Here is an 18,818-nt window from a genome sequence, read left to right on the forward strand (position 1 = left end):
GTGTGGTGTGAGAAAAGACAGAGAGAGACAGAGAGAATGAACGATAAAGAAGAGGGAGGGAAATTAATGATAAAGGGAATGTAAGGAAGGGATCGGCACAAGCCGCATCAAATGGTTGCCAACGCCTTGCCGACGACCTTCCACATACAAAGGAAAAATTGGGGGTGAATCCTAAACTACCTGTTCCAACGCAGTTTGGATCCCACTGACCCATCTGAAGGTAAGGGACTATTCTAAACATTTATTATGGAAATAACTACGCTGAAGGACCTACATATCGTGAGTGCACATTCACAATAGCGGTTTCTCAAAACCCAAACAATATAATACCCATGTAGTGAGGTGATGAAATAACAAAGCTGTTATCAATTTTCTTTGCCTTCAGTTTTAACTTCGAACCATAACCCGTCTTACATTACGTTCCAGCATAAAAATTCCTTGCTTCCCACAAATATCAAAATGAAAGCGTGATGATTATTGGCCTAATTACACAAGGAAAAGACACAAAATTTAACTTCAAACAAATAACCAGTGATGATTTTTGGTACTCACTGCAAACAGCCTTGTCAGCATTTATCTGCTGTCCAGCCACAAATTGAAGGAGCTTTTTTGTGTCCACCTTTGCTTGAGCCATTGCCTTGGGATCTCGAGCCTGACACCGATCCTGAGACCAGTTTTCACTGGCTGGAAAAATAAAACAAACAAATAATAACTCAGACATCTCTATTCGAGTGAAAGTCTCCTATATCTTCTGAGATCTCCCATGAGGAGATCCTCAATTTCACCCATCATATTTATCTTGACCTGACTGCAGTTTACCAGATGCTGGACCGGGCATATTCTGCAGGAGCATACTTCTCCTTCATCTTGCTGAGTTCCTCAGAGTGCACAAAACCTCAATTCTAATCCTGTTTCTGGAAGGTAGTTGTAGCCAAAAACTTAGTCAGCTGTTTATAACTGGGAATAAAAATATATAATTTCCCCATCCAGTTTAAAACGGGCATGCTGAATGCTTGAGTTTTTGAACGATAGAATATCTTGGTATAGGTACTTCCGAGGACAGATTTTTTTTTAAAGTACAAACTCCACAAGGCATCAACACAAAATGAGTGACCCAAAAGGTATCACAAGCCAAACTACAGGGAAGTTGATGGCATGCCATCGCAAATCCCCACGCTTCCTCGCTAAAGTCGAGTTGAAAGATGGTAAAATGTTTGACAAGGAATGATCCAATATCCAATATCCAATTTTGAGTTTAAATTTTTTTTTCCCTGTTTTAACCCGTGACCCGAAGCCCGAAAGCACGAACCCTCTGGGGTATGAGCCCGAGATCAAATCCCAAAAATCGTTACGTATTTCATGCATCTCACAATGTTGATTGCATATACAAAGTTTCATTTAAAATGTTTAAAATGTGCACATACAGGGTGTTTCAAAAAGATTGATACAACTTTGACTTCCTGGCATTTATTACTTACGAAATCTAAAGATTTCGTAAGTATATTGATGACTTCCGTCATCTGTTTGTGTGTTTGTTTGTGTGTGTGTGTGTGTGTTTGTTTGTTTGTAGGCACGATAACTCGAGAACGGAAGAAGCTACCAATGTCAAATTACACCACGTGATTCAGGAGGGTGATGGCTAGTGCCGATTAGATTTTTGTCAAAATCGGTCAAAGGTCAAGGTCACAGTGAGGTCAAACATTCGATTTTTGATAGTTTGGTACAGAATCATCGTAGAAACTTCTGGTTTGCATCGCTACCTTCTCGAGAGACAGCTTTTATTAGACAAGGTCAGAGGTCAAGTTGACGATTTCATAAGTAGCAGTCGATGACTGCTTGTTTGTTTGTTTGTTTGTTTTTTGTATACCTTGGTCGAGGCTCGTATGAGAGCGAACACACAACTCACAGCAAGGGGGCATGAGACAAGAGGGGCGGGAGTGGAAGGGACAAAACAGTGGGGAACAGACACATTAGGTGAACTGTGGAAGGGAGAGGGATGAGGATGGGATGGGGAACATGGCGAAGAGAAGATGGACATTACAGGGACTTTCAGGAAGGAAAGCAGGGGAATTGAAGGAAGTGGGCTTGGGTGGATTATCGGGGGTAGAAAAGATCGAGGATTTGGATGGGGGAAGAGAAGAGGTGGTGGTGAACAGCTGTTTTGAAAGCCTGGAGGGAAGAATGGGAAAGAATAGAGTGAGGAAGTTTATTCCAAAGGCAGGAAAAAAATAGGAATGAAAGAGTGAAGGTGAGCAGCGATTTGTGATTTTGGTAGTTTTACCAGAAGGGGGTTGTTGGCGGACCTTGAGCGCCCTGCGGAAATGTGGTGGGGACAAATCGCAGAGAGAGCAGGGGGGGGGGGGCGAGGCTGGATAGGAAACGGTAGAAGACAGAAAGGCCACCAATCAACCTGCGGTGATTGAGTGAGAGGCCCAAAGACTCAGCCTCATCGTGGGAGATGCCAATGATCCGAAATGCCTTGGTTTCTACAGCGTGAAGCCGAGAAAGGTGGGAGGCAGGAGCACCAGCCCAGAGGGGAGAGCAGTACTCCATCAGGCTGCGGACAAAAGCTTTGTAAGTGGTCAGGAGCTCAGGTGGGCCGAGGAAGAACTTTACACGACGGAGGATTCCCAGTCGGCGACTGGCTTTGGAGGCGAGGTTTGAAATGTGGCTTTCCCAGGAAAGGTCATGGCAGATAGAGAGACCCAGAAGCTTGAAAGAAAGGACTTCTTCCAGAGGATTGTTGAGAAAGTGGATGGGGGGGGGGGTTCTAAATGGTCCTTTCGAAGAGACATAGTGAGAGTGTGAGATTTGTCCGGATTGAAAGACATGTTCCACCTGTTGGACTAGTTTGTGATTTTATCCAGATCAGCAGTGAGCGAAGAAGCTGCTGCTTGCCGGTCTGAGGGATGACAGATGGTACGGCAGAGGGTGGAGTCATCAGCAAAGAGATATAGAGGATTTTCTACAGAGTCTGAGAGATCATTGATGAAAACTAAAAAAAGAACAGGGCCCAGAACGCTACCTTGAGGAACTCCAGCCTGTACAGGAAGGGGGGGATGAAAGAACTCCATTTAGGAGAGTGGGTGGATTTTGCAAGTATTTTATACACGACATCTTTTTCTTTTTTGTTACTTGCGAAATTTTTAGATTTCGTAAGTATATTGATCACTTCCGAACTCTGTTTGTGCGTTTGTAGGCACAATAACTCGAGAACGGAAGAAGCTACCAATGTCAAATTACACCACTTCATTCAGGAGGGTGATGGCTAGCACTGATTAGATTTTGGTCAAAATCGGTCAAAGGTCAAGGTCACAGTGAGGTCAAACATCCAAAACATTCGATATTTGATGGTTTGGTACAGAATCATCGTAGAAACTTCTGGTTTGCGTCGCTACCTTCTCTGGAGACGGCTTTTATTAGACAAGGTCAGAGGTCAAGTTGACAATTTCGTAAGTACCAGTCTATGACTGCTTGTTTATTTGTTTGTCCGCAAAGAACTTTCATGTTTTTCTCCGCAACTACTTGTTGGATTGAGAAGAAATTTTCACCATAAATGCGACAACTCATTTTGAATGTTTTAATCACAATTATGATGTCATGGGTCATGTGGTGTGGCAGCCATGTTGGAAAACGGAAAAACTTTGGACCTCTGTATCTCTGAAACCACACCAAGGGGAAAATTGAAACTTAGCACACGGCAAGTACTCCTCATGTGGAATAAGTGTGATTTTTTTTAATGTCGTCATCGGTGCCTTTTTATGACTTCATAGTTGCATATGTAGAATGCTACATCTGATTAGTATGAAAATTTTTGAGGGTCATCTGGGGATAAGATGGTCCACAGAAAAAAAGATTGAGACGTCATCGATCGTGCGATTCAGCAGCCATATTGTTTTAAAAAAAGAAAAGAAAAAAAACCTTCAAAATCATCTTCTCTAAAGTGGCTAAACAGATCGAGACGAAACTTTACACTATGAATGCCTATCCATGAGGAACAAAAGGTTCACACATGATGTTGGAGGTCACATGGTTTAGCAGCCATATTAGATTTACCTCAAAACCTATTAAAAAAAATCTTCTTCTCCAAAATGGATGGACAAATCGAGGGAAAAACTTCACACAAATGTTCCTCAAGTCATGGGTGTACAAGTTTGTTCAGGAATAATTGATAGGTCACATGGTTTGGCAGCCATATTGAATTGATGAAAAAAATATATATACATTTTCTCTGGAACCAATGAATAAATCGATGTGAAACTTCACGTTTATGAACTAGTGGTGATGGCGAATATATGTTTTAAATTTCAACTTGATCGGATGCATGGTCTGGCAGCCAGAATTGTTTAATATTTTGACATGGGTTCTTTTTGTTTGTTTTATATTTTATTTATTACTTTTTGTTGAATGAGGTTTACTTGACTGCTCCTGGATAGGTTTGAGGGTAGAGCTAGTAGCAGCTGAAATTTGAATCCTATCCAGGTTCCTCCTGATAACTTCATCTTTGCTTATTGCTTGTTTGGGTTCCTTCTGATTACTCCAATGCAAGATTGTGCCTATTTGGTCTTTCATTTGATTTGATTTAAATAATGAATAAGAATGAAAAAACGTCACAGGTCAGAGTCAGGTGTCCAATCAAAGAGGGACGTCTTGGTACCCGGTCATCACTGCCGGCAGTTATAAAGTAGCAGTTCTAATTATGTCTCTTATTAATTATGTAACACACCCATACAAAAAAAAACAAAGTCCTGGTGAGGGTCTGCATTCTCAGATTGCCCTTTTCATTGTTATTTATTTATTCATATGTCGACAGTGGCTGCTTGGCTGCATCATTTTCTGTGGACATGGCTGTGCCCCTGTTACCAGTAAGCTGGTACTCATTATTCCAACCTCAGAAGGATGACAGGCTGAGTCAACCCAATTGGTGTTAATTCAACGGTGAAAAACACAAAGGATTGAACTCAAGACCTTAACATCTTAAGTCAGCCACCTTAACCGTTAAGCCAACAGCAGGCCTCAATCATATCTTGATAATGAGATAAAACAAACTGCACAACGTGATGATTGAGACTACTTCACAACTGCACAGCACACCAAAGAACAATACTTTCCTTTCACTATTTTTCAATTTAAAATTCTATTTCCTTTCACTATTTTTTCCGTTTATGCTATGATAAAGGCAATTTCAGAGAACACAGTTTGTGTGTTCATGTCCCTAGTATATTCTCAAAAGTTGTGGTGGAAAGCAGCAAAGCAAAAAATAGAATAAAACAAATACAAACAAAACAATTGAGAGCCCTTTGCAGGATATCTGTAGCATTCCATGCATCGCAGTTTATTGTTCTATGATGTGGATAAAGCTTATAACAACAAGCTGCTATAATAGTTTGCAACAAAAATTACTTTGTGGAACAGGATGTGCGCTCCACCCATCTCACTCCATTCCCACCATGCCCCCCCCCCCCCAATCACATTTCCACTTTCTGAAATAGGTTTGGCTAACCAAGGTTTAGCAGTTGCTATGATCTCGAGAGTGCAGCATGATGTAACGTGCGTCATATTTTCTTTAAGCTCGAATTGAGAAATATTCATTTTAAAATAGTTTGGTGTCACCTTGTCACAAAAATCTTCTCTTTTTGTCAACTTGTCCAAAAGTTTTTGGCTGACTTTTGCCTTTTCTCCCTTAAATTAGTGGAGTGCTGCAGAGAGATATTGTCAGGTCAGGCCAGATCACATGTGACTTCCTTACAGGTACCATGTAAACCTGTACTAACCTGTTTCATGGTCGGGTTGTCGGCAACTAAACTGTCTCCCTCACCAGGAAACCTAGTAAGGAGGGTGTATGGATATGGACCCCCAGTGTGATTAAAAGCAAAACTTGTCAAAGGGCAGAGGAGCTCCTTGTGAACTAATGGCCATCCATAAGTGGTGCCCAACTGTGTCTGCATATGTCCTCGTGCAGTTGGGTGACCTTTTTTGAGGAGGTTGGTGGCAAGATTTGCACTCTGGCCACTGTAAAACCAGCAAAAAAACGAAAAGAAAATTGAAAACCCACTTCATGGGAGTACCTTCTGTGCAGCTGCCCTTCGTAGGAGAGCTCAATGGATGAAGGGATTGGGGCAAAGCCTTCAGGACCCCCATTCTTTGATATAAAGAAAAGCACGGGGTGATCTTCCTGGGTCGGGTTGCGGTGATGTGTTTTGGGGTGGTGCTGAGGTGTCCTCCACCAGATGGTGGGCTCCTCATGTTAACCTGAGGTGGTACCTGGAATGTCATATCCCAAAGAGAGGATGATCACCTGTCTCTGCTATCATCTGAGTTCCAGCATTTGAACATTACTATTGCAGCACTCTCTGAGGTTCGGAGACTGGATTGTGGTGAGATCATGGTGGGTGGTCACATCAACTACTAATCTGGTCGCTCTGATGGTTACCATGCCCCATTAGTTGCCATAGCTGTGTCCAATAAGCTGACTCCCATTATAATTGAGGTAACACCCGTCAAGTAACATTTTATGAGACTGAGGATTTGCAACTCCTTGGGTATCATTTCCCTGGTCTCTGTATATGCTCCGATTGAGGCAAGTGATCTCACTGTGAAAAAGACCTTGTCTGCTGTGCTCGATTCTGTAGTTGCTCAGTGCCCCACTCTTCTAGTCTTGGGGGATTTCAATACACCAACTGGCACTGATAGGGATGGTTATGAGACATGTGTTGGTCCCCATGAGTCTGGAACTGTGAACCAGAATAGCACCAAGTTCCTTGACTTTGCAAGAAGTTGTGGACTTATGGTGGCTGGTTTATTGTTTCAGTGCCCACAGCCTCATCGCTGGACTTGGTATTCCAACGCTGGTGGTATGGCAAAAGACATTCACAATGTGCTCGTTGATGGTTGCTGGAGGATGATCCAGAACTGCAAGGTCGACTGGAGTGCTCAGTTCCTCAAAAGCAACCACAGGCTTGTTGTAGCAACTCTGAAGTTGCAGCTCAAATCCAGGAGAATGGTACCATCTCAGCCTTGGCTGGATGTTGACAAGCTCAAGGATGAGAGGGCAGCTGAGGAGTTTGCAAACAGGCAGAGTGGGGGTGTGGGGGTCTGGGTATTTTGGGGAATCCTGAAGAGTTGTGGAGTGCCTTCAAGATTACTATCCTTGATGTTGACAGTGGATATCTTGGAACCCACAATCGGGCATAACAGAACACTGTCGAGCAAAAAATAAAAGACAGAACGTCGGGTGAAAAAGAACAAAATACCCAGACCAAGGGACGCTGAATACCATTGACCAGAGTCGCAGGGCCAGGCTTCATGGCAGAGCTGAGCTGTTCAGGGAGCGAAGGCATAAAATTGGATGTGCGTGGAAGGCAGACAAAGAGGCCTATGTGCAAGGAATCTGTGAATGGGTAGAGCATCCCCTGTGGTCAAGTGATTCTCATCCTGCTGCAGAGGAATGAGTGCATTGCGTTCCTCTAAGCCAGTCCCTCGGTGTACTGCAGTGAGAGCGGAGGGTGGTGAGCTCTTGACAGAGGAGTCCGAAGTGAAGCCCTGTTGAGCCGGTTACTTTGAGCAGCTGTACCAAGCTGACCCACCAGCTGTTGAGTTGGATGCCACGGGTGTTACCATCCCAATTGCTAACCCTCCAGTCAACTGTGAAGGACCTTCATTTGCAGAAACACAAGCTGTGGTGAACTAGTTGAAAGAGGGTAAAGCTTGTGGGATCTGTGGCATCCATGCTGAACTTCTCAAGGCTGGTGGAAATGCTGTACTCCTGTCATTGCATGCAATTATGTGCTCTGTTTGGAGCACAGGCATAATCCCAACTGGCTGGAAGAAAACCCTTGTTGTCCCTCTCTGGAAAGGGAAGGGTGATCGCCAGGACTGCAACAACTACCGAGGGGTGATGCTGCTCTGTGTGACGGGCAAGGTCTTTGCTCGGATAATAATTATTGATCGGGTTTGCCACTATCTGCTTGTACACCAGCACTCAGACTTTACACCAAAGAGGTCAACGATTGACTGTATCCTTGCTCTTGGGGATCTCACTGAATGCAGCCCAGAGCTTCAGCAGGGCTGCTCACAACCTATCTCGATCTCTATAAAGTGCTTGATTCAGTGATTTGGGATCAAATTCATCCGAGACGGCCTAGATTTGGGATTCAGTGATTTGGGACAAAGGAGTTGCAGTCTTCATGGGGTGCCACGTAAACTGATCCATCTGATTTCTGAACTATACTCTGGTATCGAGAGTGCTGTGAGGTGTGGTGGTATCATCTCTGACTTACTGTGTCTCCAGCTTTTATTGGAGTTTGTCGGGTTATGTACTAGCCCCACACTTTTCAGTGCTGGATTCTGGATTCTGAGGAGAATATTGGAGAGATCAAGCTACGGTGTATCGTTTGGGAATGTCAGGATCTCGTAGATGATGCAGTCATCTTTGCGGAGCCGCTGGATATCCTTTCGGAGCCCTTGAGGCACTGAATTAAGAGTCACATTCGCTGGGATGATGGGTTTCCTGGGTCAAAACTAAGCCCCAGGCTTTCAGTGCATCAAGGATGCTACTATCTTGTCTGTACCTGTTTGTGGTGAGGATGTTGAGGTCATGGAGAGATTCACTTACCTTGGCAGTGATATTCATGTCTTCGCATATTGTGAGCAGGAAGAAGTCGATAGACGTCTGGGTCGGGCCTTGGGAACCATGGCTTTACTGGATCATGGGATGTGGTTCACCTGTGCAGGAGGATGAAAGTCCAAGTCTTTAAGTCCTTGGTCCTTCAAAGTCTTGCTAAACAGATGTGAGACTTGGAATCTGACCAAGAATCTCGGACGAAGACTTAAATCCTTCGGTAGCAGGTGTCGTTGGAGAATCCCTGGCTATCGCTTGTCGGACTTTGTGTCCAACGAGTAGTTTCTGAGAGAGACTCAAATGAGATTTGTTACCTGCATAGTCCGTGAACATCAGCTGCGGCTGTACGGACATGTGGCTCGTTTTCCTGACGCTGATCCTGCTCGCCAGATTCTCTCAGCGAGGGAGTCTCCTGAGTGGAGGAGGCCAATGAGCCGACCATGTGCCTCGTGGTTGCAGCAGGTTAATCGGCCTCTCAAGGAGATGGGGATGGGCCAGGCATCTGCCTGGGGGATGGCCAGGCGGAGGCCCTGGAGTACCGACGGAAAGTGGATACATGCTCCGGCACATGCTCCCATTCCTGACCTGAGTTGAAGAGAGAGATGATGACAAACGTCAACCTCTTTTTGCAGCTTATACCAAGTGAAAATGCTTGAGCTTATTTTGGCTCTGCTGAAAGAGAAATCATTAAAATACATGGACTCAGAAAAGTATTTTGGGGAATCTTCCCTTCCTTCAATGTTTAATTATGCAGATACACAAAAGTACGTATCAGGCTGGGATATTAACACTGCATATGTGAATGATGTAAATTAAAGTAAGTTCCATCCAGCCTCAAGAGGAAGGCGATGAAATAACTGTCAGAAAAAAAAGTCGTCAAATAAAGCTGTGGACGACGGACCTTGCTGAGATTGGGTGCTTATATCATTGTAAATGGGAGAGTTAGAAGATTATCACAAAACACAGTGAGATCAATGGAAAGCTCACCCATTGGTAGGTAGGCATTGCATTTTGGGGGAGTTAAAAGGGAAGATTTGGTTGTTTGAGTTAGCTGTGCGGCACTGGTACAAGTTGGCTACTGCACTGGGAGCAGGCTGCTGGAGACTGGATTTTTCTGGTGGTCTGATCGTATTCTTACTGCACAAATCGTCGGGTATTGGACGGGTCGCAACATGCCTCACGTGGTCGAAACGGATGGCACAGGTCGCAGCATACTGCACATGTCTTTTCCAACTCTTCATATGCTTGAGGTGTCAGTTTCGTTTCAGCATTGTTGATAATAAATTCAGAGTACATCTCTCGTAAAACATGTTTTACTCTTGTTTTCTTCACTTGTTCAATCCCCCATGCTTTTATGGTTGGTTATATCAATCAAATAGATATGCAATAATTAGATGGCATCTTAACATAAAACTTTCACTTGTCATAGGCTGTATGTAGTACTCAGTATAAATGTTGTTAATTTACGTTTTTTAATCTTAGACCCAGATTACTGCAAGCAGAAACTTTAGAGATTTGTGGTACAGTAAATATAGCTCTGCGATGAGGTTACATTAGGTTGTGAAAGATGTTATAGCTGACAAAGGTGATCATCAGGATATTGGCAAACAGAGAAAAGCAGGATCATCACCATTTGGTATGTACCTATTACTTCTCAAGAGTGGCCTACTTACCCCAGGGTGGGTTTCCAAGGTCCTTGAAGTAAGTGGTAACTGATAAAATCTCTGTATTAATCTCCAGATTCATCTCTCCAGATTGATTCGCCTGCAGCACCTAAAAACACTCAATAGTATGATAACCAGACGAAGTGAATAACCACACATGACTCTTTGCCCCAGTAGAGTCAGGCATGAGTGGGAAAGGCAATCATATTTGCTTGAATCTGATCCACAACATAATACAAGGATATATATACACACACACACACACAACACAAGAAAACAACGCAGGAGGAGGCCAACTGGCTGACTCATGTGCCATCTTACCAATATCTCAGTACCCCACCCCCCCCCCCGCTCTTCCCCAAGTACTTCTCGATACCTATATAACTTATTTTAAAACTATCTATTGTTTCTGCTGCAATGACCTTTGCAGAAAGATTATGCAGGCATATACCACTCTCTGAGTGAAAGACCCGCCTTACTTCAGTCCGAACTCATTTCTTCTTTACTTGGAAAATGTGGCCCCAGGTCATGTCAGTGCCCATTCTGTGGAAAAACTCTTCTGCAATTATTTTGTCAAAACCCTAAATTATCGTAAACATTGCTATCACATCCCCTTGCAATCACCTCCTTTCTAATGTTAAAAGTCCTGTCTGCTTTAGCTGCTCCTTTTATCTTCATCTAACTCGACCCAGGATCAATCTACTTGCTCAGTGCTGTACCCTCTCTATTGCAACTACGTCCTTCCTAAAGGGGCTGTCACACCTTGACGTTTTAACCAGCGTATGGAAAGGTATCAAAATGTATGTAAAACGCTGGCGTACGCTGAACTAGTGATGTTTTTTAAGTTTTGGGCATATAATAACGTGTTGGACGTATGCATAACGTATTAGTAACGTACACAGAACGTTTCAATCACATATAGATAACTTATACCAACGAATGCTGAGCGTGTTGTCAGCGTTCACAACCTACGCCCAACGATAGTCTAACTTATGCATAGCGCGCGGCAGTGTATCGCCGACGATCACGTGGCGTAGGCTATTCATAGGCTGCGGCTCGACGATTCAAATCATAACCGCACTCGACATCGAAGTGTGAAGCCGCTGTCACACCTTTACGTTTTAGCCAGCATATGCCGACGTCTGAAAAATTTGCCGAACCAAGCTGGCACACGTCGAATACGTTATGGGTAAGTTTTGTATACGTTAAGAGCACGCTGGCATACATCGTAGTACGCTGGCAGACATCGTAGTATGCTGGCATACGTCGTCATACGCCGAGTACGTCGAGAAATTTTCAGCATGTTGAAAATTTCTCGATGTACGACACACGTTCCGCATACCTTGGCCATAAGTTGTAGGCACGTTACGCGATCGTTGACACACGTCGACACACGTTACTTGTACGTTACTCACAAGTTGAAACACGTCGAGGTAATGGTTAGCGTCAGTGTTCCAAACTCCGTTTTTTGGGGGGTTTTTTTTCTTCGGTATGACGGTGATGTTGACACTTCGATTTCTAGTGCGGTTATGATTTAATTCGTTGAGCGGCAGCCTATTAATTATATTATATTATAACCGCACTAGAAATCGAAGTGTTAACATCACCGTCATACCGAAGAAAAAAAAAACCCCAAAAAAACCAGGGAGTCTGGAACACTGACGCTAACAATTACCTTGACGTGTTTCGACTTATGAGTAACTTACAAGTAACGTGTGTCGACGTGTGTCAACGATCGCGTAACATGCCTACAACTTATGGCCAGCGTTATGCGGAACATGTGAGTCATATGCTGGCATACGTCGAAAAATTTCAAGCATGGAAAATTTGTCTAACAGCTCGGCGTACTACGACGTATGCCAGCGTACTACGAAAAAAAGCCAGCGTGCTCTTAACGTATGCAAACTTACCCATAACGTATTCGACATGTGCCAGCATTTTAGCCAGATTTTGCATACGTCAGGCATACGCTGGCTAAATCGTCAAGGTGTGACAGGGCCTTAAGAGGTTGCGACCAAAACTGAATACCCTATTCTACACGGGGCCCTCACTACACTGCTGTGCAGTGTTAAAACTACCACTTTGGATTTATAATTTATTCCCCTCAAGATACAACCTAAAACACTGCTTTACCTATAGCTATCTGGCACTGTGCGGTCTGCTTACACACCGTATATATTACCACCCCAGAATCTTTTCCTGTGTGACATGCTCACCCCTTCTCCCTCCTACATTCTCTCTCTGCTATCTACCTTGCCTCCAAGCTTAGCTTCATCTGCAAATTTATAAAGTCCACTCAATCCCATTGCACACATAATAGATGTACATTATGGAAAATAACGGTCCTTGAGGGTACCCACTACTTACATCCTCCCATCCACAGTCACTCTTTGCTTCCGATCACGAAGCCAGTTTCCAATCCAGAAGGTTACTCGACCAGCAAATTCACAAGTCATACCTGACTACTAATAACACTAACTCTTTTCCCACAACTGAAATCAAACGAACAGGTCAATAAATCCACAATTTTTCACTGGAACCTTTCTAAATAACAGTTACATTTGCTACTCTCCAATCCTCTGGTACCTGCCGCTACTCCAATGAGCTGTTAAAGATATCCGCTCACACCACGCTTATCTGCTCTGCCACCTCCCGCAATACTCTAGGAGTCTAGGCCGTCTCGGATGCATATTATCTGGCCCTGGAGCTTTATCATCCCTTTGTTTTCCTCGCTGTTTCTTCACATAATATACCGACTTGGATCTCCTTTAAAAGGCCTTGCTCACCTCCAATAGTGATACTCTCTGCTATTGAAAGTTCCCCTGACTGTTCTTGTGCAAATGTAGAAGCCCCTACACATTTGCTCCTTCAAGGTTTCCCATTTATCTGAAGGAGACAACCCACTCGTTAGCCTTTCCCAATCTTGAGCACCTAACTCTTAAACCCTTCAAGTTTTCTTTCTGAAATCTAAGTCTTACCCTATTATCCTGAATGCAGCATCTCAACAGTGGAGTTGCACACACTATGTTATGGACACTTATCCCCAGGTGTTCTCGTACCTCTCCCAATATTATTGGGATTATTACTATAAAAATATCGAACACCACACTCCCCTCATGGGTTTTTCTACAAAGTGACTTTATAAGCAATCCTGGATTCGATGGAGAAAATCCTTCTCGTCTCTTCACTTCCCCATTCCTGGACCCAATATATCCCTGGCAAATTAAACTCCCCCAAAATTGATGATCTTCCCAATTCCATAGGCCTTTATGATTTGTTTTTTTTTTCACGAACCCCAATCTCCTGTTCCTCCCTCATACTAGATAGACACATCCTACAAGTATCTTACTATTTTTGCAATCTCCATTCTCAATCCACACAGAATCATCCACATTAACCCCCTCCTTACTCTCAACACAATATTCTCTTTTACCCAGAATGCCACACTCCCTCCCACATTCCCTTTCCCATCACACCTATACATAATCTTGTAGCTTTAATTCCTGTCCTCCAGCTCGACTCCTCATTAAACCACATCTCGCTTACTGCAACCATGTCATCCACCCTTCACAATCTACTTTAGCTTCAAGCTCTTCCATTTCATTATTCGTACTCTTGGCATTAGGTCAAAATATTTTTTCCTGCCTCGACCGACCAATCATATTTTCCACCCCATTGCTTCCTCTACAGCCTTTCTAATCCCCTTTAGCCTAAAAAGGCTCAATTTCCTTCTCAATATCTGCCACAAACATCGTCTCCCCTTTTCTGTTAAGTAAAATTTTTTTTAAAAATTCACAATCACCATGAAAGGAATTCCAGAGTTTCCAAAACACAATTTAACCCTGCTCCCTGCTACACCCCTCCAACCACTAGTTCAGATCTGTTTCTCCACTAAATATATCTGCAACGCCACCAATTCTCAGGAAAGTCCCTGCATAAAAAATAATAAATCACATCACAACCCCTTCCCCTCAATCGATTACCCAGCAACTTGTATCTCGCCTTCAAATCCTCAGAATGAACTCTCCGCACATCATTACCATGCACATGCACCACAACCAACGTCTTTCCACCACGACCCAATCTGAGGCGATCGAGACCTCAGACATAGATCTGTATTTGTTTAAAATAAATGCAGCAACACAATCAGAGGCAACACATAGCATAGAAAATTCCACGATAGCGATGCAAGAGAAGACAGACTGGGTGACGATAGGAGGATGATAATGCACACAAAACACAAAACGTGCCCCTCACAAAAAGCCCAATGTTCACCATAAGGAAAACACATCGAGCAAGTACTGTACACATTCCTCACCATAAAGTTGGTCAAATTCCTCATTTTCTCCATCACAATCTTCAGTGTTTTGAATGGAGGAAGATAAATGCTCACCTAAACACAAAGCAACAGTTTGGTGGCCCGTACAATCCCATTAATTTACACTGCATGAACAAAGTATTGGGATAGCACACCCAAACTTAAAGTGAAACCTTTCAACCTGCGTGTGCAAATATTCCCACAATGTAAAGCAGCAGGTGCTTTATAAAATTGTGCGGCAGGTATTTAAATTGAGCTGTAATCAAGACAACAACGAGATAAAGAGCTGATTTTCAACATGAAATTGTTATTGGGTGCCAAAGTTTTGGAACATATCCTTTCCATTGAGCCTTCCCAAGTCAACTGTTGGTAATGCCATCAAAAAACGGAAGACAAAAGGTCATGCCAATGTTAAAAATAGAAAAAGCAGGATAAAATTTCAAAAATATATTTTTGTCACATAAGTAAGTTGATACTTTTTTCCCCCGGAAGTCCGGGCCTCGACTTGTACTCATAATTGACTTATGGTTCGAGACAATGAATTGCATAAATGAAAACTTTTTGCAAAGTGTGATATTTTCTGAAATAAATTGTGTAATTGTTAATTGAAAGCAGTGCTCAGGGATTAAGCTCTTTCATGGATTAAAATATGCTAGTTACCTCCGCCACCTGAGGTGGGCAGAGCTTGTGTTTTCACCCCATCTGCCTGTCCGTTTATATGTCTGTGAACAGACATATATAGGATATCTCAAAAAGTTGTTGACCGATTCGGACGAAATTGGGTAGACAGGTTGGGTGTGTGATAAGGACGATTATCTTATACTCCACATCGACTTGTATGCTGAAAAATACGGTACATCGGGCCAAAATAATCTTTACTCGAGCGAATTTGGTGGCGCACCATCGCAAATCCCCATGCTTCCCACCTTAAGCAAAGGTGAAAGATGGCAAAAAGTTCCACCAGGAATGACCCAACATCAAATTTTGAGTAAAATATTTTTCCTGTTTTGACAGATCCAAAAAATCATTACATACTCATGCGTCCCCCAATATTGATTGCATATTTCATTGAAATTGAAAAATTCAATTTCATTGAAAAATGGTTTAAAATGTGCCTGTAATTGCATATTTTTGCTCTTTGACCTTTTGACCCCAACCAACGGGGCAGGGCCAAAATGATACTGCTTTCGCACCTTCCCATGTGGTGATCATGAACGACCAACTATGGTGAATTTCTGCATCACCGTATTTTTAAAAATTATTTAAAACACATAGTCAGGGCTTATGGAACAGCTAGTGCACTGAAAAGATCAGGACGTAACAGCCAAAAACAGGATACAAAATACGCATACAAAATAGGCATCAAGATGGACATAGACGACCGGTCAAAAGTTTTAGAACACCCCCATTTTTCAAGTTTTTACTGAAATTTAAGCAGTTCAAGTCCAGTGAATAACCTGAAATGGTACAAAGTTAAGCGGTAAACTGCCAGAGGTTAAAAAAAGCTTAGGTTACCAAAAACTGAAAAATAATGTAAATTTCAGAGCTGTTAAAAAAGGCCCTTTTCAGGGAATAAGTAATGGGTTAGCAACTGCAGCTGTTCTGCAGCAATGGAAGTAAATTAAGCCTTTAAAGTTGATGCAAACGATTCCTACAGGTGTCCCAACTTTTGTTGATCAGTCACAAACCCTCTGTCTGTATAAAAGCAGTGTTGGAACAGACTGTGTTGCTACACCCTCTGAAGCATTATTTGGACAATATTGCACTGCAGGAAGTAGTATATTGCTATCATCATGGTGAGAAAAAGACAATTAACAAAGGAAGACAGACAGACTATTATAACCCTTAAAAGTGTAGGTCTTTCCTTTCGAAAAATTGCAAAGAAGGCCAAGGTGTCAGTGAGTAGTTTCCTGCACCATCAAAAGGAACTTGGAAACTGGAGGAAACTCTGACAGGAAGAGATCTGGTAGACCCAAAGCCACAACACAATCAGAAGACAAGTTTCTGAGAGTCAACAGCTTGCGTGACAGGTGGCTCACAGGACAGCAGCTTCAAGCACAGCTCAACACTGGTCGAAGGAAAGAAGTCTCAGTTTCAACTGTGAAGAGAAGACTTCTAGCTGCAGGTTTGACAGGTTGAGTGGCAGTAAGAAAGCCATTGCCAAGATGGTAAAATAAGAAAAAGAGGCTTGCCTGGGCCATGAAGCACCGCCAGTAGATGACTGAAAACTGGAAGGTCTAATGGACCAATGAATCAAAATTTGAAATCTTCGGTTCATCACGCAGGGTTTTTGTACGCCGTCGAGTAAGCGAAAGGATGGTTTTTCAGTGTGCGACACCAACTGTCAAACATGGAGGAAGCGTGATGATCTGGGGCTCTTTTGCTGGATCCCCATAGGTGGGGAAAAAGAGGAACAAATGAGTGGAGGTCAGCAGAGATTCTGGATTTAGGTGGCTTCACCAGAAGGGAGTTGATGGTCGATGGTGTGAACACTGCAGAAACCTAGGGGGGGACAAAGCGTGGAAAGAGCAGAATATGCAAGACCAGAAACGAAGTGGAAGAAGACTGAGAGACCACCGACCTGTAAGCTGGTTTGGAGGCCAACTTTGAAATGTGTTTTGCCCAAGAAAGATGATGGCTGATCACAAGACCCAGGAGTTTGAATGACTTATTGAACTTTCTTAAGAGGATTGTTAAGAAAGTAGTTGTGTGGGTGGGGTTGATGGTCCTTTCGGAGAGCAATAGTGAGAGTGTGAGATTTGTCAGGATTGAAAGACATATTCAAGTGTTTGACCAGCTTGTGATTGTGGTTTTGTCAAGGGTTGAAGAGAGGGAAGAAGCTGCAGTCTTCCTGTCTGAAGGATGAGGGATGTCATGGCAGAGGGTGGAGTCCTTAGCAAATAGATAAAGAGGATTTTCCAGTCAGAGAGCTCATTGATGAAGATCAGAAGTAGGACTTAGCCCAGAACACTGTCTTGTGGCACTCCAGCCTTGACAGGGAGAGGAGATGAAAGGATTCTGTTGAGTGCCACACAATGGCTTCGAGAGTAGAGGAAGTCAGTAAGCCATGTGTGGAGTTGGTCTTGGATGCCATGGGTAGAGAGTATGTAGAGTAAGGTGGGATGCCAGACTGTAATCGAAAGCACGAGGTATGTCCAGAGAAACGGCCCTGATCTCATATCTGACATTGAAGGCCTCCATCCATTGTTGGGTGAGTATAATCAGCATATGCAAGGAAGAGTGACCTGGTCTGAAACTAAATTGATGATCTGAGATGAGGTTGTTGATGAATAGGATGGATTTCATATCAACAACAATGACGATTCCATGATCTTGCTGATGAATGGAAGTGAGATGATAGGTTTGTAGTTGAGGAGATCAGTGTTTGCACCATTTTTATGTAGTGCAGTGATGTTGGCAGATTTACAAGTTTTGGAGGAGATAGCGTGAAGGACGGACAAACAGACAGAGAGAGCCAATCACAATATCACTCCGTTTTTCTTTTAAAGCATGGGGATAAAAAGGGAAGGGTGTAATATTACACAAGAGATCTACTAAAATAAAATAAAAAGATCTACGAAAAAATAAAGTGCACAATGTCTTTCTCACAGGGTGTGGCATTTCCTTTTTTTGCAAAAGTTTAACGGCCTATATTGAGTTGAATAAATCATGGATATTCAAATACTGCCCCAATACTTTTGGTATTATAGTGCAAGCTGGATGCAAGGAGAAGCACAACGTGTCTTATAAAATAGGAAGGTTGTGGGTGGGCTTGTTTACATCAAAATCCGGAACGGAGGGCTCTTTATGGTCACCCCAGAGTTGATGTGGAACAACTTGCACCGGAATGTCATGGGTGACCACTCGGCTATGACTCATAAGGGATGCCTTGGGGAAAAGACAGTAATGGTAACAAGAAGGGTTGGGAAAACAAGGGGAGGAAGAAATGACAAAAATGTTGCAAATAATTTTTGGATGACATAATATTGTCTTAATTTTTTTTATTTATTACAAATTATCTTAAAGGAAGACTAAACTCAAACTTCAAACCTGACAAAAAAAACAACTTGGCACGCAGTGACTGTGAAATGCATCTGATGTACTCGTAAGTGAGCATTCACAGCTAAAAGAGCTGTTCACAGCTAAAAAAAAAAGCTATCGCCGGCACCACAAAGAAATTCAAAATGCCTTCCACTCTCAGTAGAATATCCTGCAT

General features: G+C 42.9%; 1 protein-coding gene across 1 annotated transcript in view; it reads right to left on the reverse strand.

The window, feature by feature from the left end:
- The window catches only part of HUS1 (HUS1 checkpoint clamp component), a gene marked incomplete at its 5' end in the record, with an annotated part of 31,658 nt that overhangs the window by 5,943 nt on the left and 6,897 nt on the right, over window positions 1–18,818 (reverse strand). The window contains 4 exons of the mRNA XM_085849703.1: window positions 553–684; window positions 10,294–10,393; window positions 14,603–14,677; window positions 18,383–18,490. Of these exons, the coding sequence (XP_085705829.1) occupies window positions 553–684; window positions 10,294–10,393; window positions 14,603–14,677; window positions 18,383–18,490 (415 nt within the window). The remainder of the gene's footprint in view (window positions 1–552; window positions 685–10,293; window positions 10,394–14,602; window positions 14,678–18,382; window positions 18,491–18,818) is intronic.

The sequence above is a fragment of the Eptatretus burgeri genome, chromosome 2, assembly GCF_056783735.1.
Source record: "Eptatretus burgeri isolate ZD-2024b chromosome 2, Ebu_testis_v1, whole genome shotgun sequence".
Taxonomy (NCBI): Eukaryota; Metazoa; Chordata; class Myxini; order Myxiniformes; family Myxinidae; genus Eptatretus; species Eptatretus burgeri.